The 22,049-nt window shown below is 41.0% G+C and overlaps 1 protein-coding gene across 3 annotated transcripts in view; it reads right to left on the reverse strand.

Moving 5' to 3' along the window:
- Window positions 1–1,835: 1,835 nt before the first annotated feature.
- The window catches only part of adamts10 (ADAM metallopeptidase with thrombospondin type 1 motif, 10), a 40,597-nt gene continuing 20,383 nt past the window's right edge, over window positions 1,836–22,049 (reverse strand). For 2 of the 3 annotated variants that reach the window (XM_053853978.1, XM_053853977.1), the window contains exons 12-25: window positions 19,489–19,630; window positions 18,648–18,755; window positions 17,711–17,856; window positions 15,798–15,861; window positions 15,587–15,689; window positions 13,336–13,469; window positions 11,163–11,286; window positions 8,794–8,874; window positions 8,333–8,496; window positions 7,930–8,267; window positions 7,413–7,617; window positions 5,854–6,030; window positions 5,280–5,445; window positions 1,836–4,845 (exon numbers count right to left, since the gene is read on the reverse strand). In XM_053853978.1, the coding sequence (XP_053709953.1) occupies window positions 4,736–4,845; window positions 5,280–5,445; window positions 5,854–6,030; window positions 7,413–7,617; window positions 7,930–8,267; window positions 8,333–8,496; window positions 8,794–8,874; window positions 11,163–11,286; window positions 13,336–13,469; window positions 15,587–15,689; window positions 15,798–15,861; window positions 17,711–17,856; window positions 18,648–18,755; window positions 19,489–19,630 (2,062 nt within the window). In that variant the 3' untranslated portion in view covers window positions 1,836–4,735. The remainder of the gene's footprint in view (window positions 4,846–5,279; window positions 5,446–5,853; window positions 6,031–7,412; window positions 7,618–7,929; window positions 8,268–8,332; window positions 8,497–8,793; window positions 8,875–11,162; window positions 11,287–13,335; window positions 13,470–15,586; window positions 15,690–15,797; window positions 15,862–17,710; window positions 17,857–18,647; window positions 18,756–19,488; window positions 19,631–22,049) is intronic. The other variant, XM_053853979.1, reaches the window with a different exon arrangement.

Genomic DNA, 22,049 nt, shown 5'->3' on the forward strand with positions numbered 1-22,049 from the left:
CACTACAAAACATCATTCCAACCAGCTGCACAGGACAATAGGCTGACATTGTTGAAAATCTGTTAATTATGAGAATCCCTCATAAAAGTTGAAAATGAAAAAAACTACTATTTGGCAGCAGCTGGGAAAACGGTTGAATTATTATTATTATTATTATTATTATTAATTATTCAACCCAGGCAAAGTATAGTTATATATCTGTTTTTGTCTTCATTTGTTGTTTTTGTTTGTTGGTTTTTCCTCTTCCTCTTTGAAAGTGAGCTTCTAAAAAGTAAAGTCATATTTTTCCAATAAGTCCCTCCACCCTGAAATGATGTGTTGCCCTAGAGACAGATCTCTGACATTCACACTACACTGGCTGATTCCCTCCTGCTGTCTTTTTTATAAAGTGGATGTCCACAAGACGCAGTCACAATCAGTGAGGGGCCGCTCGCGGTGTCATGCCACGCAGAGGGCTACTTAACACATGATGCACAGGAATCCTGCAGTGGCCAGAAAAGATACATGAGCACTGTATGGAGAACTTACAAAGAATGTCATGGCTCTCTTAAGTTTCCAGTTATTTCTACATTCTACATTTTCTCTGATAGAGTGATTGGTGCAGATACTTCCTGGTCACCAAAAATATTCACCAAATCTGCTGCGTCAAAAATATACATACAGTATCATGAATTTGCGTTTTTGGTGACTTCTCTGAGGCCATTGAAATAGGGCTCACTGGATGCAAACACCCACAAATGAAATAATAAAGCAAATAATTGACTTGAACAAGTCAGGAAAGTCACTTGGAGCCATTTCAAAGCAGCTGTAGGTCCCAAGAGCAACAGTGCAAACAACTGTGGGTAAGTATAAAGTGCAAGCTGTCACCTGCAGCTGAGAGAAAATAGGTCAGGAGGGTGAAGTGTCAATCGAGAGCCACCAAACAGTAGATCTTGCCAAGAATTAGAAGCTCTGTGGTCAGACGAAAGAAAAATCGAGCTGTTTGGCCACAATGGCCATCAATATGTTTGGAGGAGAAAAGGTGAGACCTTTAACCCCAAGAACACCGTGCCTACCATCATGCACAGTGGTGGTACTATTATGCTGTGGGGCTGTTTTGCTGCCAATGGAACGGGTCCTTCAGAGGGAGTAAATGGGATAATGAAGGAGGATTACCTTCAAATTCTTCAAAATAACCTAAAATCATCAGCGCAAAGGTTGGCTCTTTGGCGCAGTTGGGTGTTCCAACAGGACAATGACCACATAGGACATCAAAAGTGGCAATGGAATGGCTAAATCAAGCTAGAATTAAGGTTTAAGAATGGCCTTGAGAACATGTGGACAATGCTGAAGAAACAAGTCCATGTCAGAAAGGCAACAAAGTGAACTGAACTGCACCAATTCTGTTAAGAGGAGTGGTCAAAGATTCAACCAGAAGCTCATGGATGTCTACCAAAAGAGCCCAATTGAAGTAAAGATGGGACATGGGGACATGGAAGCAAATATTATCATTGCTGTACGTATATTTTTGACCCAACAGATTTGGTCACATTTTCAGTTGAACCATAATAAAGTCTTCATGAATATCTTTTTGTGACAAAGAATAAAGTATATGTTCCAATCACAGAAAAAGTAGATTTGTATACATAACTGGAAGATGAAGGGAGCCATGACATGATCTTCTTTACAAGTGTATGTAAAGTATTCACCACAACTGTATAAAACAGGATGAACTCATGGTTGATCCCATGACATATTTTCAACACTATCAACTTATTAGATTATTACACAAGTGGAAAGAAAGACAGCGTTCAAACCAACATGTGATCAGTTTAATACTTCCTTTTTTAAAAATGGAGACAACAGATTCACCATCGATAACATACAGTACATTATAATTAGCATGTGAGAACATGACAACCATTACCAGCTCTGTCACCCTTGTCTGCTCAGGTTCAAGTGGCTCACTTGTCAGTATGAACTGCAATTTGAGGAGCGATTTAACATGATCAACAGCGTATGTGCAGGTGAACAATGATGCTCAATTGCGACTCTCATCCGTAAGTAAAAAACATATGGTGCTGTCCAATGTGTGGTTGGTTAGGCAAGGTCTATCAGTCTTCAAAAGTTTTCAGGAGCAACATCATTTTTGTTAAAAATGACGAGCTCGCCCGGAAGAGCATTTAAACGAAATCCATCTTTCCATCACTGCTGTGAGGACACTCATTGCCATAACGCCTCTCCCTCTAAATCTAACCATCCAAAACACATGGCTAACCACCTTAGCCAAACTGAAATCTGAGTTATAGTGACCCAGTTATTTAGAAATTTGTATCCTCAAATTAAGGCTAAACCTTGTGGGACTGGCAAAAATGTCCCCACAAAGTAAAATGTCCTCACAAAAATAGCGAAACCACGTACACACATTGGACGGGCAGGAAAGAACGTGTGGCAAATTTAGGAAATGAAAGCGCTCAACAAGCACATGGCCCATTTCTTTTTTTGAAATCTATTTATAAATGTTTCTCAATCGAGGAAATTTAGCTTAATCGGAGTGTGACCCTCAATAGTGAAAGACAAGAAATCAAAAATGGACACAATCAATCTGTACCGGTCAGACTGTTTTTCTTTTAGCTTAAGCCAGTCTGTATTAATGCGTGCTACATGATGTCGCCACCAGGAGGCAAAGGGAAATTTCTGATCTAAATACGCAACTGCAACATATTTAAACGTTTTTTTGTGAAGTTATAGTTCTTAAAAGTTAAAAAAAAACATTTGGTGACTAGCCTGGTGAATAAAGCTTGCCATTGGACTGCATCATGTGGGATTCACAACAGCAGGAAGGGTGTTCTCTCCTTTTTGACATTGGAAAATGTATCCGTAATGCTTTCATATAAACAAAAAGAAAAAAAGGAAGACAGCATTTAATAAGGTTTGTGGAGAATGGGACCATAACTCTATTATCATCAATGCAGTGGGTGAGTGGCTCTCATTATTTTCACTGTCCTTCCTTGTAAAAACACTTCTGACAGAAACAAGTGGTAAGCACCATTTTTAAACTTAAGCACCAAAAATAAAAGCACATTGCAACGGATGCCCACAAAACCAACACAGTATTTTTTTCAAACACTGTAAGCATGTGTCGATTTGTGAGCTGCAGGTGTACTGTGTTCACGTAAGAGGAGATCTGGCATCACATTGACCTTGGACATCTGACACAGCAGATCCAAAGATACACAAGAAGGCTGAAGCAGCAGTTTGATGAAAAAAGAGCAAGTCTCTCAATGGGTGAAGAAATGAGTGAATCATTTACTGACGTCTGCCCTTAAAACCACTCCCCTGTCATAGTGGTCATGTGTGTGTTTGTGTTGTTGCTCACACCGAGTTAGTCAGACCGACAGTGCCATAAATAGCTGACATATTTCGTGTTGGAGACAAATCAGTGAGGTAAGTGGTTTTCACTCCAACATCTATCCACCAGCTCACAGGGCTGACGCACTGATGAACACCAGCAGTTGTGAGCAGAGGTGAATGACGTGATGAAGATGTGAGTCAAATGATTTTGCTCACATGACTAGCATCGTGAAACTGTAGTGATGCACAACTGACACCAGAGCAATAGACAGACAAATACAATACGAAAACAGGTCCTGTGGCTTTTGACACTTTGTGCAAACTCGTACTGTGTACATATAAATGACAAGAGTGGATATACACAACAAAGCGTGAAGACAAGTGGTCAAGTAAGGATTATCAGATAGAAATAATAACATGATAATATGAATGGAAACGATACAAGAGTATAATATGGCCATTATAGATTCAAATATAAATAACTCGTGGGTACTTTCTGAGGTCTGAGCTGAAGCTGATGATGTTTCGGTGTAGGATTCACTTCCAATATACTGTTTCAAATTGACACTAAACATGCTGGCAGAAAATACACTTTTAAAAACAGATTGTTAACCTGAGCGAGGTGGCTCAGCTATCTTCTTCTGAGGTTGTGCCGTGCTGGCTTGTTCTTTCGGTCAATAAGCTTGTGACAACAAACAGTGCTCTGCACCGCGACAGACCATCCTCAATAAGACGCAGCACCAATCCGTCAAGTTTTCATAGCAGTTTTGCTACACAACAGCATGTTAAACTGGACTGGTTTGTAATGAAGTATGAAAAATGGACTACATTCTGAAGGGATTTCCAAAAATCCTCTGGTGAATTCTGTTTAATTTAGTTCGAAAGTTCTTATTGTTCAATTGTTTTTCACATTATTTTTTTTTAAGATCAAAAATGACAGCTGCCATCCCAACTTCGAATTGTTTTCCTTAGCTGACCTAACACTCCAACGGAGAAAGAATACGTGGAAGATTACTTCTTTATAGCATTTCAATGGCTAAACAACAACAATAAAATCCTCTTGTCAAGAGAGCAGATGTTAGACTTTGCCATCAGTGATGTGGCCAGAGAAAAGTAGCACCAATGTAGAGCAGCAGAGGGCTTGATCGGAGAGATGGAAGAAGGATGAAGGAACGGAAGAAGTCTAGTTTCACATAGAATCTCCTCCTCCCTCTGTCTCTGTTTCAGCAGCTCGCCCTCCAGTGGAATGTCGGACTTAGCTCAGACACGGCGTGGCCTGCCGAGCTGACCGGGTTCGGCCTGGACTGGGAAAGTATCCACAGAAACGAGTTTACGCTGAGTGTGTGCTTTTGTATGAAATCAAACCCCCAAAGGTGGTTGCCAGAGATCCTCAGGGTCCAGGTCAGTGTCCCTGGCAGGTCTTGCAGCACATTTGTCTGAAATACGGACGGCTGCAGAACTTGAATCTGAGCACCAGGGGGCAGTAGGCCACCGTGTTCACGTCTTTGCACTCTGCAGGGTGTAAAAAAATGTTGCATATTATGTGATGGAAACGTTGACAGACCAACAAGACTAGGATTAGAAAACAGGAATATTTTCCAAATTAATTTGTATCGGTACCTCATCGATTTGGTCGGAAATACATGAAAATTTAGGCTCAGCTTTTGTTTTTGTTTGACTACTTATTACATTTATGGGGAACATCTGCCATAATGAATACAGTACAGTAACAACAATAACATGAAAATATTCACAGCAGTGACACTTCAACTATTTTAGGATAACTGTTACTAAACAATCGTGAACTTACAACTGAACTTACTTGTTAAAATAACAACATAACTTTGTATTGTATGTGTTATTCAAGGGCAATAATCAGTAATACTAAGTTGATGTTGAACATTAATTCTATTTTGAGCCAAAGTGGTAAGAGAGTGACCCCTGACCTTCGGGGTTGTCTGTGCTGATGGGCAGACTGAGGTCACATTTGCTCTTGCACTGCTGCATTGCTGCGGGCCGGTGGTGCTCAAGGCAGTCGTTGGACGGCTGACCGGTGTGTGTCAGACACTGGACGGAACGCATCTCCTGACCCAGCCCACATTTGGCAGAACACTGAAGCACAAAGTGGTGATGAACACAAAAGTGTTAACAGGGAGGTCAGAGTGTGGGAAGCACAGCCGGAATGATGGACAGCATGAGATCTAAGAAGAGATTAAATGTATGTCAGGACCCTGTGCTTACAGCGGTGACCTTATCTCATTCATACATGTGTTTCATACATGTGATGTAATGATTTGATGTCATCATTTTCAATGACGGTGCAGAAATTTACGAATGATAGATATCGGCCTGACTGTATTCTCAGATGGAAACGGTACAAAGATGAAAACAATATTATCTGTAATGAAAAATCTTGATTTTTAACATTGACTATTGTGCCAATCGCTTCTCAATCTTTAACTCAGGATTGTGAATAGCGTTCGTAATGGGCTTCTGTCTTCTGTCCACGGGATTACTTACTTCGCCCCAGGGTCCTGTCACCCACTGAGATGGCGGGCAGCGCTGCAGATTGCAGCGCACCTTGGAGGTGGGTCGCCCTTGTTTGGAGCACTTGGACTCTGGCAGTGTGTCTCCACTCTCTCCACTCTTGCACAAGACCACACGGTGCCTGTAACCCGGTCCACAACTGGGCGTACACTGCACAGAGAGAACAGGAAACGCATGACGAACAGTCAGACAGAAGCAAAGGGAGGGGGCTGTTGGGGGTCACTGCGGCCACAGCCTGAAAAAAAGAGAGCTTTTAATTTGATCAGCAGAGGGCAGCAGCTGTATGAAAGAAAGCCAAGCCTGTGTCTGTAAATCAGCTGGACATAATTTCTTCTCCTGCTGCTGCAGACAAACGTCAGAGGAAAGATGAGGGCTGTCGGACTTCAGACACAAGTGAATCTGGACTCAGATGTGAGACTGAGCTGCAGGAAGAAAATAGGAAGCATTTTCTGCCCATGAGCCATTCAAGCAAAAAAAAAACAAAACAAAACAGAATCGGTTGATTTTAACTCTTAATGGTCACCCGATGTTCCATCAGACTGAAACAGAGTGTTCTTCATGAAACATTCAGTCAAAATCACAATACAGCACCAGGTCAGTCCACACATGACATGTGATTCCTGATTGCTATTGAAAAGAATACCTACGCTGCAAAATACCTGCACTTGAATGGAGCCACGTAATGACCAGTATGAATGTAAGTCGAGTTTTCCGCCAGCACTGAATACATACAGTTTAAATACTACGCGACTACACTAGCATGACACACTGATCAGAGGCTAGCACATTAACAAAGTACAGGGTCACTACAGGTCCATAATAAGTAAAGTATGAAGCAGTTCGACCATCAGTCCCATCACAGGCAAACCAGCACATAATGCTGTAGACGAAACAAAGTCGGATAAAATCCATGCCGCAATGAATCAGGCTATTAATCACTGTTGATGCAGGATGTTCCGGGTGATGGGTTTGTCTCTGTGCTGGGGTTGCATGTTCAGATGTTTCTGTGAGTGACAACTAAGAGCATGAATGTGGTTATTTCAGCTTTGTGAAAAGAAAGAAAGAAAAATATTTGAATAGACTCTTTCTAACCATGTCTAATTTAGACTTCTATGATAGAAAAAGTAAGGACCTCAGATTTATGATTGCTTAAAAAATGTCCTGCTGTGTTCCTGCTGTGGCTGTTGCACTAAAGAGTAATATAGGGGTTGGACAAAATAATGGAAACACCTTAAAGCTTTTTTAGCTTTAAGGTGTTTCCATTATTTTGTCCAACCCCAGTAGAGCACTAGCTCATGGTGCCTTCATTAACCTGAAGCAGATTGTGCAGTCTGATCCGCAGCTGAACATCCAACCTGGATCAGGTTGGTCCCGGATCAGGTGACATTTAGAGACCCAAGTAGTTCATCAGAAAGATGTTCGAGATCCAGTAGAAAGTCAAATAAAGCAAGGTTCTTGATGCACATCAGCAGTGTGAAAAATGTTGGCCACACATACTCACACACACTCACTGCTGACCTCTGTCTGCTTACCTCTGACCAGTCAAGAGCCAGCCATTCTGGTGGGCAGCTGTGGTTATTGCAGGGCTCAGTGAGCGGAGGCCGTGTGGGGTTGCAAGCTGAGTCATCCAGGACTTTTTCCTCTGCCCCAGATATCCTTCTTTTACACAAGACCTCGCGTGTCTGAAGCCCGCCATTACAGCTTCGGCTGCACTCCGACCACTCTCCGGTCCACCAACTGATGAAGAGCAGGGGCCAGTAGAGTCATTATTTAATCAGACACTGACAGGTAGACAAGAAGAGTGCACGCCACACAGACAAACAAAAATCTGTCTAGGGAACCACAAGCACCATTATAATCTGTAGTGCTCTAATGTGTGTTTAAGCCACTTTTGTCAAACTGTCATAACATAAAGACTATTTTGCACACATGAGATTTTTAAACCCTTGATGAGCATACTAGAATTCTTATCCTCAGGGTTTCTCATAAAATATGCAAAACTCGGAGCAACTGTTTCACTTACTGGACAAATCATAAAAAAAAACGTACTTTGGAGAGCAGGGCTCAGTATTGCAGGACCTTCGCTTTTCTTTGGGTTTGTTCCTCTTTTCACAGAAGTGGTTGTAGACAACAGAATGGTCACCCAGTTTCTTACACACCACCTGTTGGATCTGCACACCTGACAACAGGGACACCAGCATCACAACAAAGACAGAACGTTTGCAATGATGACCATGGAGTCGTCTCCCTGATGATTTACCTCCAGCACACAGAGCTGAGCAGCGAGACCATGAAGTGTAATGCCACGCAAATCCCACATGTGACTCCCGGCTCACAGGGGGATTGAAACGAAAGTGAATGCCAGGGTTCTCCTCCCTCACCAGCACCTACATACAAATACACATCAATGTGTCTCCTCCAACAATAGTGCTTGTTTCTCACTTGCGGTTACCATGACAGTGAGGGTCATATTCGTCGGGCCCAGGGCCTCGAGAGTTTCGGGTGCGTCGGTGGGTCGCCGGTAGTGAAAAGTGGTTCCACCAATCTCAAACCTTCGTGGCGTGTCAATGGTGAGCTTCCCGTTGATAAAGTACTGATCACTTTTGCTTTTCAACACTGGGGATGAGATATAGAAAAGAGTGTTGACTGAACAACAAATGGGCATGTTTATGCAGTAAACATGACCTTTCTTGATTTTAACTTTATTGTACTGCAATGCAAGTATCAGTATTCACTTTCAGCTGAGTTACTGATAATGGCATGATTTTATTCTATCTGTCACTTGTGGATTCATCTCTAGTGTTGTACTGCTTTGATACACTATGAATGTTAAAATTTCATGATATGACATGAAATGACATGATATGACATCATATTGACATGTGACCAAACAAAAGTCGAAACTCCTCTCACCAAGGTAGTTCAGGGAAATGTTGAGTTCTTGAATATGTATGAAGACTGAGCCTTTAGGTATTTTGACGACTTCTTCATAACCTGCAAGACAAACACAGTCAAATAATGAGGTTGTATTCTCATGACAATATGAAGAATGATGCACACGCAGTGTTTAGCTCTGTGGGACTGAGCAGAGGCAGCGGATTCCAGCTGCATTCCTGGGCAGCTGCTCTCAGCTGCTTGGTTCTTTGCTCGAGAGCAAAAGCTGTGCCAAGATGCAGCTTTGCTGGTTTTCTCTGCTGCCTCCATCTGCTTTTGTGTCTCTGCCTTTGTAAGCTCATCTCAGTTCTGATCTGAATTTCTCCTCCTTCCTGCTGGTGGTTTTGCAAATAACTTTACCCTCACTGTGGAATAACACGACTCCATTCAGCACACTGACCACAAGAGACAAGGAGGGGTTTGACCTCTTCCTGCTGCTCTGAGGCAGGACTGACCCTGGTCAATGTGTGGACGACTCCGATAATTATTTTCTAAGCATCTTAGACAAATAAAGACATGATTGACTCTTCAGCGACCCCTCACCCATCTTGCATCACACATCCGAAAAATATGTCCTCTTGATCCATTCATCTTCTATTATTTAAGAAATCCTAAATTTCACAGTCATATGAAACATGATAGCATTCACGATTTGCTTTCCTCTGAGTTATAAATCGTATTTACGTTCATACTGCAGAAGCATGTGCCAGCTGACAGAATCGCTTTAAATCATTGAGAGGGAGAGAAGCTCTGGTTTAAGGCTTCAAGAGTTCAGAAGATGCATATACTAGCTGTAGACATGACTGAATGATTCTTCTCCTCATAAATCAGTCTACGACACCTCCAAGGACTCCTGGCTTGAGATGGAAGTGGTTACAGATGAAAACCTTCAAAATCATAAACCCTATTGGGCTTTAAAGCAAAAATAGAGAGACATGGAATAATAACAGTAATCATACCTTTCATTCATTAGCACCCCAACAAGAGCCTCATGAAGGGTGATGTCATAAGGAATTCAAAGTATGTTATGTGTTTGACTGTAAGAGGACACACAGGCAAAACCAACACAGAACACAGTACATCAACAAGACAGGACAATCAAGACAGGAAGACCCTGAGGAGGTTCTCCCCAGGCCTCTTGGACGTTATGTGTAATAGAACACAATTGTGGACAAAAATGAGTCACAATCACTTTAATCATTAATGCAGGCAGCAGAAGTTGCATTGTTGCAGAAAGCGCATGTCCACATACACAGTATACAAACAGCCGTGTCACTGCACAGTTTATACTGATATTAACGTCTTCATCTTTGCCTTCGCCTATACTTATACATATAACTTGTAGAATATGTAGATTAAGGTTGGAAGTCTTGACAGTTTTGGAGATATGTCTGTTTATTTGACATGTTATGTCACAGTTAACATCCAAGGTCTACCATCCTACCATAGTAGAAATGCGTCTTCTGATAAGGAACAGGTTAATATTGGACATGGTTTATTCTACAAGCATCTTCAGGTTGAAGGGGTTTGTGACTCATCTTGGACTACGGGTTTTGAAGCTTGTCTCAAGATCCAACCATCTGTCCATTGGTTGCTAGCAAACCACTGTACTTCCTGAGATTTCTATAATTATTGCTCTATAACCGTCCATGTGGTTGCCAGCTTCAATATAAAACACAAAATTCTTCCAGTCCAGCCAATGTGCTCTTTTTTAAGCACAAGTTGATAATTCCGGTCGGCTCAGGCCTCAACTGAGGTTGACAGTTTGGACTGGTTACTGTGGTCCAAGGCACCACAACATGTGTGGGAGTGAGCATGAAGTGTTGACGGGAGAGGGAATTCAGAGTTTCTCTTGTGGGAAGAATACAACCCAAAATAGAATGGACAGCAGCCGGACCTCAAGCCACACTGCTAAGATCTCAACTAAATCTGTCTTCCACGTGTCCAGTTAACTATATAAGGGTGAAGAGTAAATGCAGACTTAATTTAGATTACATTTATGTGGTGGAAATTAAAGATTTGAAGAAAAGAAACTTGAATTGTCGAGCAAGCTCTCGGGCAAGTTGACCTCTCCCAAGCATTGTTGAACACGTGCCAGGGCCCCGCAGCTCAGGAACACCCTGCCAATGGAGACCCAAAGGACAACGTGCACCTCCACCTTTAAAAACTCCTTTTTATCACAGTGTTCAGTTTAAATATTATTGATATATCTATTTCTTTCCTAATCTTGTCAACCCTCACAGCCATGTTTCTGCTGTTAAGACATTCATTTTAGGATATTCTTTCAAATTCATGTCTATAATTGGCTGCAGCTAAACTTAAAAGGAAGTTAAAAAAAAAAGAGTCACCTCCTTCAGGCAGGGAGTCATTGAAAACGCCCTCAACAGACACACAGCTGCTTCCGTCTCCCCCGCAGATCCGGCAACGATCCTCACGAACGTCTGAGCCGAGAACCCGATCGCAGCCGACGTGCTGCAAGAAGATAGCGTCGCAGGGTCACTGGGGTTCAAGGGTGAAGGGGCACAGTCAAGAGGTGTCAGAGAGCAGGCTGTTGGATTAGTGCTAATGTCTTCCAGGCCTCTTTCACAAAAGCCCAGATCTACCAGATGGTTCATCCAGATGTGTTTTCAGACATGATGCTGCAGTCGTAACTCACATAAATAAGTCTGATGATGAGTAACGCAGGTGGTTCTGCTCAGATTCTAAAGCAAACCTAAACAAGAGAAAGTGCTCACAGCCTCATATGTAAGTGTCAAGTGTTAATAATAGAGGGCGATAAGGAGGTCCCACAGTCGAGCAGATCCAGAACTCTGAGTCATGTCTGGGTCCCCTATTACCAAGTTGATTTGAGAAGTTTTCCCAGGCAAACCAAAACAATTACTGCAGCACTGGTCAGTAATAATGAGTAATAATATGTAATAATATGAATCAATGAATAATATGAATTTATTCAATAATACATTTTGATTATTTCTCAAAGATGAAAAAAAGAACCCCACAACCTTCATAAACAGTACTTTCAGACAGCAGGACACAGCAAACCAAGGTCACACAAGTACATACAACTCAATTAATCTTGTTCCTTTTCTAGGACTTAGGGCACAGAATATTACGAGCAGCTGAGCTCATGGAAGTGCGACTGTAGCACATCAGGTTCCTGCTCTCCAATCTTGACGGTCCACTGTAACTTTCTGTTTCGCTTTCCGACCTTCATGTTCTTCATATTGTGTGTGCCATGGACCAAATGACTGGAATAAGATTAGGCAGCAAACAAAAACAATGTATATGTACCCCTTTGGCATCCCCGTCGTTTGAACTATTCACAAAATGAAGAGCACAGAAGAGAAGAGAAAAGATGGCCAAAGTTTTAAAGGGATGGAAAGCCAGACTGCAGTGAAGACAGCCAAGCAGGCGGGTCACCGAGTTTCTACTGAGGGGAGCTGAGTAGGAAGGAAAGAAATGGGAGAGAAAAGCAGAGAACAGAAGGGATGTTGATAAACAAATCCTTTTGTTGGACTTTCTGCTTTTTGGACAAAGTTGAGCTACACACAAAAATAGATGAAATACGATTCTTTTGCTATATTCATGTGAAAGTGACCTGCAAATTTCTTCTACAATTACAGAGATCAACAGCCAGTTTAATCTCTGTCATTGTCTCCATTAGCTCAAAAGGGAAAAAAGCACCCGCACGGCTATGGTCATGTTTAACGGCCACATATTTAAATGATTTCCTGCAAGACAGACCTTTCAATTATATAAAAAAAGAATAGCAGCTACTGCAATAAGGCTACTCAAACTCACTTCTGCTGTCCACTTTTATCATGTGGGGAGTACCAAGCACTTGTGCCCACAGCTGATCTATCAAAACAGAGTTTGGATTCTGATTAAATCACGATCAATGTAAAGAAAAAAGTGGCAAAAACTAGGACGGACGGAAATTCCAAAGATATTTTAATGTCGGCCACATCAAAAAATCCGAAAGAAACCGTGATGAGAGGAGGACTGTAAGCCCTTACAATTCTCCTCATTTTACATTATACTCCTGTCTTGTAACATTAAATCCAAAACAAGAGTTGGCATGGTAGATAAATTGATCTTTAAGCAGCAGACAATCCAAGTTGCTTTAAAGTGGGTGCAAACTGACTGAACCTTGAAGTGAATTTTCCACCAGTACAATGGCATGTATCTCTCATTAGACACACTGTTTCCAACTCCAGAGCACTCCGGCTTTTAATGTCAATGACCTCTCGCGTCAGAAGTGTCATTCTGTCGGTCACAATTCAAACTTAATGATGTGAGAAGAAATGAAAACCTTCCGTCAGAACGCGCTCGCTAATATAACTAAACTAATAACTTTGTATTGCTCCTGCTGCTCTCCCCAGTTACAACCTTCAGACACTCCAACACTTACTACAATAATGAGTCACTCATTGCATAAAATGCATCATTGCTTCAGACTTAAAGGAGGACTGGGTGATCGATACCTTTGACTGCTAAATACACAAAGGGCTGTTGTCTAACCTTACACTCGCCGTTCACACACACGTCTAGCGAATCATCTCTGCAAGGTGTGCCGTCCACCACAGCCGGGGCTCGCTCCGTGTAGAAGTTGTACCCTTCGGCCAGGCAGTTCAGAGAGCAGGTCTTCACACCACCTGTCAAAAAACACCAAATACACTGAGTTCACTTCAAAGGTCATTACTCATTCACGCATGAGAGTCTTTCCTCAAATGTTGTGACAATTTGGGATGATAGTGACCCACGCCACACAGGGGAGCCCACACTTCCAGTTGGGCATCTTTCCACCTGGTCCGGGTCACCACCAGACTCCACCACCACCATCACTGCTTAACTCACTTTTTAGAAATTGAGAGGAATGTCTTACAAACATTTGATAATGTATGAGTTTATGTTTATATAAGTTTGGATGATATCTGTCTCCTCTGTCTAGGCCTAGTTTACAAGATCTATGAGTTGAATTAGCGCCATTAATAGGTTTGTGAAAAATCTCTCCTGGAGAGCAAATGTGATTGTCCTTTCTTTATTTATATACAGTATCAAGGCAGCAGTTATTGATACACAGCAAGTCTTAGATATGATGAGGTTAGACAGACCCCGCCATAGCGATTTGCAGTCTTGCACCCACAAAGCCAAGCGTATCACTCCTGCGCAGAATGACAGCCTGCTGAGGGAATTACATGTTTCTAAGTGTTGACACACAAACAGCTGAACGTGATTAGATCACTGCCTCCCTCAGACACACAGAACAAACTGACACAAAACTACTAAAAACAACCTGAGGGAACAAGTGCCACTGAAAAAATGAGGACATTGAGCGAACAATTAAACGGCTGTACCGAAATAACCAGTGTCAAAACCACAAGTGAGAAAATAAGGCATGTTTGAAAAACATATATATATATATATATATATATATATATATATATATATATATATATATATATATATATATATATATATATATATATATATATAATCTAAAACTTATTTGTGAAACAGACAGCCATACAGTATGTGAATACTACTGTACTAAATTAGCCTATATGCTAAGCCATGCAAGTATCAAGGGGAATATACTCTACACACCCCACACAGAAAGGTTGGCTCTGAGGAAAGCCTCACACTGGGATTGAACCTGCAACCTTCATGCTGAGCTGTTACCATGCTAACTCCACCATACAACCCGAAGACATTATTTCATTTCTTGACTTTAACTCACAGCACAGCCTTGTCGTTCCAGCCAAACCTTATGCATACTTCAGTAATGTAACTGTCTTGCCAGCTGCTACACAGCTTGAGTGGCTGCTGACATCAGTCTGGCCCCTTTTTATTTTTGCTGGAAGCTCTGGAGAAGGTACAGTTTGTGTTGAAAGAGAGGCAGAACAAGAATTGGCAGTGCTTTTAGGCCACGAAATGGTTAGTCCATGGAAAACTGCAATTCCCATGTTGCCTTGCTTTGGCAGGCAATTAGGTCTTATGGCTTGTGTCTTCTTCATGTAGTGTGAAAGTGAGATGACACTGCAGTTGAAACCTTTGATATAAGTTTATTATTGACAATAGAGATTGAGGAGCGAAGGAGGTCTGAAAGAGGCAGAACGGGAGAAGGTGGTGTGATCTGACCCTAACACGAGGTCGAGTCTGTGTTTCTATTTTAACAGCTGCGAGGGATTTCCATTGTTAAAATCAGCTGACTTGATGAAAAGAGCACTTGTTTCCTGAAGTTGCAGTTGGCTCAACGTCAACTCTTAGAGCCATTATGTTACTGGATGTCTAGATTAAAGGCCGCAACTATTTAACTTTCACATCACAGTGCAGAGGCACTAATCAGAGGCCAGAAATTCCTGCAAGGCATTGTGGAACGCATGGCTTTCTGTAGCCAGCATCTGCAGTACAGACAGTGCAAATTTCCATACACAGACGGAGAGCAAACACACCCACTGACGGTTATGGCAGATTAGATTCTGCTTCTTAATTCCAAATTTAACAATGTGTTCTTCACTATAAATGAATATTTCTAGTGCATTTGCAGATCACACACCAAAATAAGGCCAAACCAGGAACAATAAAAAGAAAACATTTGCAGTTCAGAAGAATTCATTTGGATTTTAACTCATCTGCAACTTGCATGTCTGTGGTCACTATAGCACATGTGGATTATCAGATACATGTGTACGCTTACAAAGACAGGACGACAAAACACTTGTGATGGCAACCAATCCAATGCTTATCACAAGATGACTCAAAGACCTACCCCCTCTGTACGGCTTCCAGGTGTAAAATTTTCCTCGGAAAGGAACACTGTCGAAGTCAGAGCACTGAATCTCCCGGAAATCCCGCGACCCTAAAGGACACTCCTGCAACAAATTCAAGCAAAACATCAAAGGCTCTTGATGAATCGAAGCATATGCTTGACAACACTTAAGAAAGTGGTTACATATTTCAGTGGTACTCAAGACGCTTACATCAATGTTGCAGGACCTGAACCGTTTTCTCTCTCCGAGGCAAAACTTTCCACCGATGGTTGGCCTTTAATAAGACACAGAGACGCCTTTGAGCACAATTTCATAAACTCTGTTCTGACATCACTTCATCACAACAAGCTGGTTATAAATCCCTGTTCTTACCATATTCAACATTGATCAATATGACAAGGCTCCTGGTGCTAGCCGGACATAAAGAATAACATGCATGTGCATAATCAGCGCCAGGCTCCTCGGGTCAGAGCATCTGAACAGTTGGAACCTCAGAAATAGTGGTACTGTAGGGAACAAACCTGGGACTCGATTCAGGTCAGTTTATATCTGATTTTAATAAACAAAAGACCAAGGATCTGGTTGATCTGATGAGTCATCTGTTTTGAGTTTGCTTATAATTTTTCTTCATTATGCTATTTTTCTGCGTATAAATTCACCAATACAGCACACTGTGTTGCAATCAAGAGCAAGTAATAGGTTGTTGGTACAACTTTAAAGTAATAGTTTTTCTTTTTTTTATACCATGCTGACACAGAAAAATTAGTCTAGAATTATTTTACAGTACACTATGTGTAATGAACTAAGAAAAAAGGTGTGATGCATAAGAAGCACCCACGTTCAGTTCTATTATATTTGGCAGAAGAAGACAACCATTGAGATGGACAAGAACAGGTGTGACTGGGGAGGACGCACAAGATAGGTTAAGGCGGAGGAGACAGACTTGTGGTGGCAATCCTTGATGGGAAATGCCCGAGAGGAAGTCCCTTCTTGCCAAAAAACTACAATCACTCGGAGAGCACAGACCTGTGCCAATATGATCACTCACCAGACAAAACTACCATGATCCTGTATTTTTTGCCAATGATTCAAGGCCCAATTTCAGGAATGACCCTGGACTCACTGCAAATCTTTGTTTTTTTTTTTTTTTTGCTGTGCTGCAAATAGAAGAAATGCACGTCAATTGACTCACACCAAGTCAGTGCGGTCCAGCAGACTGGATCCGGAAAACGGACCGCAGTGCAAAAATAGCACAGAGGCGATGCCAAGTTAGAGACAAGAGAATCCTTTCTGCAGGAAATTAGATGATAAAAAGTGGATCCAGTGAATTTTCAAAATAAAGCACTTTTTGTGGACTTAAGATCAGTTTCAAAGCATCTATGGTGAAGACATGTGCAGACCACCCATGTTCTGGACAGAGACCAAATATGGGAGTGTCACAGCAACTTGAAATATGGTCTGGATTTGTGGATTTAAACCTCAACCATATTGGGTCCTGGACAGTCCTGGACAAGAAGCTCTAATGTCAAAATGAGCCAGATACTTAAATGGTAAAGAATCCTTGAACAAATAATTAACAAAATATATAACAAGCAAATCAACTCCCTAAATGCATGACCACTGCCTATGGGTGGTGATACAGCAATGTAAGCAATAATAAAATACAGTAGAAGAAGATGGAAGTGTTCTCACTAGCATCAGAACCACTCGCAGTTTGACTGCACCAGACGAGCATACTTAGATTTGGACTGGCTTAATCTTTGATACGAGAATACACTGCTGGCAGGATCAGCCAGGGAGTTATTGGGAACCAGTCATCACTGAGAGAGGGCCAGGTTGTGTTTCACAAACACATCCCTAAATTGACACAGATGAGTGTTTGGAATCTGTTAAAATTGTTATATTGAGTTAAATCCATTCATGAAAAAAAGTGATTGTAGATTATCAATTTTTACTGTTTATGAAACGCAACTCTCCATGATGATCGAGGGACACTCTGAAATATCAAGCACCTTTACTGTAAAACATTTACTATATTATTGAAAACTAATGAGGTTATTAGTCAACTGATCAGTTTCACAACAATACAAATCAAAGCTGACTCTTTCTAGAGATGTTTGTACCTGGGGCTGTCACAGTGCCTGACAGATGATGAAACCCCACCTCCACAGGTCCTACTGCACTCCTCCCATGGTGTCCACAGTCCCCAGCCACCGTCCACTCCTTCAGGACGTGTTCCATAGGCAACGCATACCCTCTTGTAGCACCACTGAACGACACAAATATTAGTTCAATTTCTGGAGTGTAGGTGGACGCACATAGGTGACATCAATTGTTGTCGCGTATTGTCGTTTGTGATTGAAGGAGGGGAAAATTGAAAACTACAGAGGTGTCTAAAATGAACTTGGATTTGCCAAGATTTGTGAAAAGCGGTAGTAATGTTTGCACTATGAGCAAGGAGGACATGAGGGGTTGTCCTCGTTGTGGCCACAAACTTGATTTACATCAAGCAGATGTCACATCACCAAAGATGGTGAGACCCTAATTCAGTCCCACAGAAATGCTAATGTTGGATCCATCTGAAATAGACTAGAATGATCATCATTTACACAAGCAAATTGGCTGTGGCGGAAAGAAGCTCTCAGACTCCCTTCCAATGTGTCAAATACTATCATTAAAAAATTATTTATATTAAATTAAGTGCAAAATCGTTTTTGTGTTTCAAAAGGTGTGGCTGAATTACAGAGACACCAAAAAATACAGCTGATTTTTTTTGTTTATTGTTTACATAAAAAAAAAAAAAAAAACTAAATTCTCCACAAGTAACACAAAATGTGTTCAAAACTGAGCAAAAAATACATCACATTATTTAATCATCAAATAATACATGGTCACCCTGTCATTAGCACAGCACAACGCTACCGGTGTCTGAAAACCTTTTTCCACCACTGTAGTCCAACATTTTCACAACCAAAACAAAAAAGCAATTACTGTATCAGGATGATACATGTTGGGTACTCAGTTTCTCTCCCAACACGACATTTGTTGATCATGATTTACCCCTTTCTCAATAGTGTTGGTCTGACAGATGGTTCCCTCTGCAGCAGGAATGCTGCTGGTAATGCAGCGGTTGCTTTTGCTCATACACCACAGTTCACTGCAGACTTCCTGTTTGAGTGAGTGACAGAAGAGTGAAAGTAACAGAGGGAGGGAGATAACCAAAGAAAGTGGGAAGCATGACAACCTCTGAGTGTTTTTTTCATCACTTTAGAAGGGTTAGCAGCAAACACACACACTCCTTCTTCAACTTTGCACATGGGGATAACTTTTATAGTGTAGCATATGCTCGGACCACATCGTATCTGCAGTAATGAGTCTATTAAACAGTTTGCTGCTCCAGATGTCTATTTAGTCTGAACCTGGCCCTGTAAAAGTGACTGGGTAGTAAAGCGCTATTTGGTTTCAGTTTGGGTGAGGGAAGTAACACGCTGATAGACAAAAGGCTGAATGTGTTTGTTTTGGTTCACAGAAATCCGGTGAATTACCAATGATTGTACAAAATTCAAATGATGGCCTCTTTTAGGCCACATTTTCTTATCTATTACAATAGGGCAATTATGTGAGATCCATTCAGTTTTATCTTCTGGAAGAAACAGTGGAAAAAGCTCCAGCAGTAAAATGTCTTTTAGCCTGACGCCACATTCACAAACTTAACAGATAAAGAAAGTAAATAGAAAATATATTTTCTAACTTGGTTGTGAGGAAAGAGTGCACTAGAGCAATATACACAACACCTCCTACAGGCCATCATTCAAACAATCTTTTTTTTTTTATCAAACCAATCATCGCTCAATTAAACCAAGACAATACCTAGACCTTAAAACAGTGATTTTATATTTACCGAGTATTTGCACTGTCGAGATCTGACCCCATATTGCAGGCGACACTGTTCATCAGCATCGTAGGCTTGACCTGGTGCTGTGGTCGGGTACACAAACTCCTGCTTGAGGGGCACGTTGTTCAAGCAGGAACCCATGCCTGAACTTTGTAAGGACAAGAAAATGATATTCATTGTTTCAAATTTTTTTTAAAGTAGCTTACACTCACTTTAGACCAAACATAAACAGGAACAATGTTGTTAGAGGTGGTAGGGGTGTGACAAGAGCTTGTTAAAATGCAGTGACATTTCCCATTTAAAAGCTGTTATAAAAAGACTGGATGAAGGAGAAGAACGGTGGACGTAAATTGTTTTGTAGGCTACTGAAATTTTCTCAAGACGGGGATACAATTTCTGCTGACAAATGATGGTATCCGATCAGCGTTTATTTACTGCCAAAAAACAGCAGAACCCATCTGATGCTCAACGTTAATGTTTAGGATAAAATAATCTACAACACTGTAAACAAAACATAGAACATGCAACGCAACACGACAGATATCAGGACGACACAGAGATAAGTGACGTGGCAGAAGGTAAGAAGGAAGGAAATAATTGGGGAAGTATGAAAAAAATGTCATGAAGAGTGGTCAAACAAGAATCACTCATTGTGACTAGATCTGACCTCAGGTGGGTGAAGTCATTACGACATGATGGTGATTCTGCAATTGTGAGATACACGCAAGAACAGCCCATCTTTCTCTTAGATGAGACTGTCAGTCATGGCTTCCCGCCACAAAAGAAGACAAATATATGAGATAAAGATAACAACTTATCTTGTCATACAAACACGGATCAGCTCAACTGAGAGAAAATACTGTTTCTGGTTTGTATTTTGGTCAAAAGAAGTTCATGGATGGATGAAAAAAAAAAGAAAAAAAAACTTGTGTGACTCAGTTAAATTAAAAATGTTCATCCTTTTCAGTGTAACATAGTTTTGAAAACAGCAAACTTGATGCCTACATAAACGTTTCACCCATTCCTTTTGCGTAAGGGTCTCATTATGTGATTAGAACTGACATTACAAAGTTTGTTCACGTAACCCTCAAAGGATTATAGGTTACATGGTGCCCTGCACTGTAAGCAGTGCCACAGACGGACTTCAAGGAGCAGCTACAGATAACTGTTGTCTAGAAAATAAGAAAATGTGTTTTTGGCTGGGACGGAGAAGGGACATGCATTTCCCTTTCTGAAAGACGCTGGACGAAAAGAGTCTCCCAGTACAGCAGCCACATTAGCGGCTGTTCATATAACCAGCAGAATTGTAGGTTTTGGGGAAACCACTATCGAGGAGCTTTTTTCAAAGACATGCACAGAACTTTTCTATGAGTCCATCTTACTTCAGTGAATGCAATGATATGCCATGGTCTAAAATCAATCAAATCAATTCAAAATCAAATAAACACCACTTGAATGATTAAAACTATGAACTCAATGGTGTCCACGACAAGAATAAGGACTAACATATGAACTGAGGGAGGAAAAATCCACATATAAACAGTGACAGCGCTCCTCAAATCAGCCTCTCAGTTGGGAGTTTGTGCAACATCATATGGTTTTGCCACAAATTTATATGTTGAAATGCAGCAACGATCATCTTGCCAAGATGGCTGAAGTCAGTTTTGTTTTACAACAAACAGGTTGGTTTCAGCTTTTATAAATGCTTCGGTGGCTGATATTTTAGATTTGGGAAAACCATGAGTGAAGCGGCTATTTTGTAAACTATTAACTGGATATAACCTTAAAAATACAAACATTTAAGATTTTATTTTGATGCAAAGCTACTCCATAAAAGCTACGCCACAAAACTCAAACAAAAAGTTTGGATACAGTGTTGATGTAAGAGTGTATTTTGGGAGTGAAAGTATGGCGGGAAACATCAGAACAATATCAGTGGGTGAGCCACTTTAGTTCACTGAGTTGTTTATGGAACACAGTCAGAATACCAGTTCTGGCAACCAGCCACGCAAACCCATAAAAATTCAAAGCTGAAAATGTCGTTTGAACAGAAGTTCCCTTAGACGTCTAGAAAGATGGTGCCACAGACCACTTCTAAAAAAGGATTGTTGGACATTCTTAAGTTCTAAGTTTATTTGCAATTTGAGTTTTAATAGTAGAAACGTAGTGTAGTAACTTGACGTTTCCAAGCTATTTGACACACAAAGTTAAAAAGCAATACTGAGGAAGTCATTGTAGAATAACTGTAACCTTCAAATTTGGCCAAATAAAATGAAACCTCCAAAAGATAGCGTTAAGTTTCCTTAAAGACTGAGCCCCTTCAATACCTACAGTTGTGTAGCTCCAAAAACAACAAAGAATTACTGACTACTGAAACATTTTGCTTTCAATTAGGTAGTGTTAAATAGTGAAATGACCTATATAGCGAGATTAATAATTCTTCATTAATCTCAAATAAAACCATTTCTATCCTGATATTGCAGCAGTCAAGGGAGCAACAAAGTGTATTTCTTCTCCATCTGAGACTGCCATGGTTTTTTGACCAAAAAAAATGCAATCCAAACATC

Source organism: Synchiropus splendidus, chromosome 1 (genome assembly GCF_027744825.2).
Source record: "Synchiropus splendidus isolate RoL2022-P1 chromosome 1, RoL_Sspl_1.0, whole genome shotgun sequence".
Classification (NCBI taxonomy): domain Eukaryota; kingdom Metazoa; phylum Chordata; class Actinopteri; order Syngnathiformes; family Callionymidae; genus Synchiropus; species Synchiropus splendidus.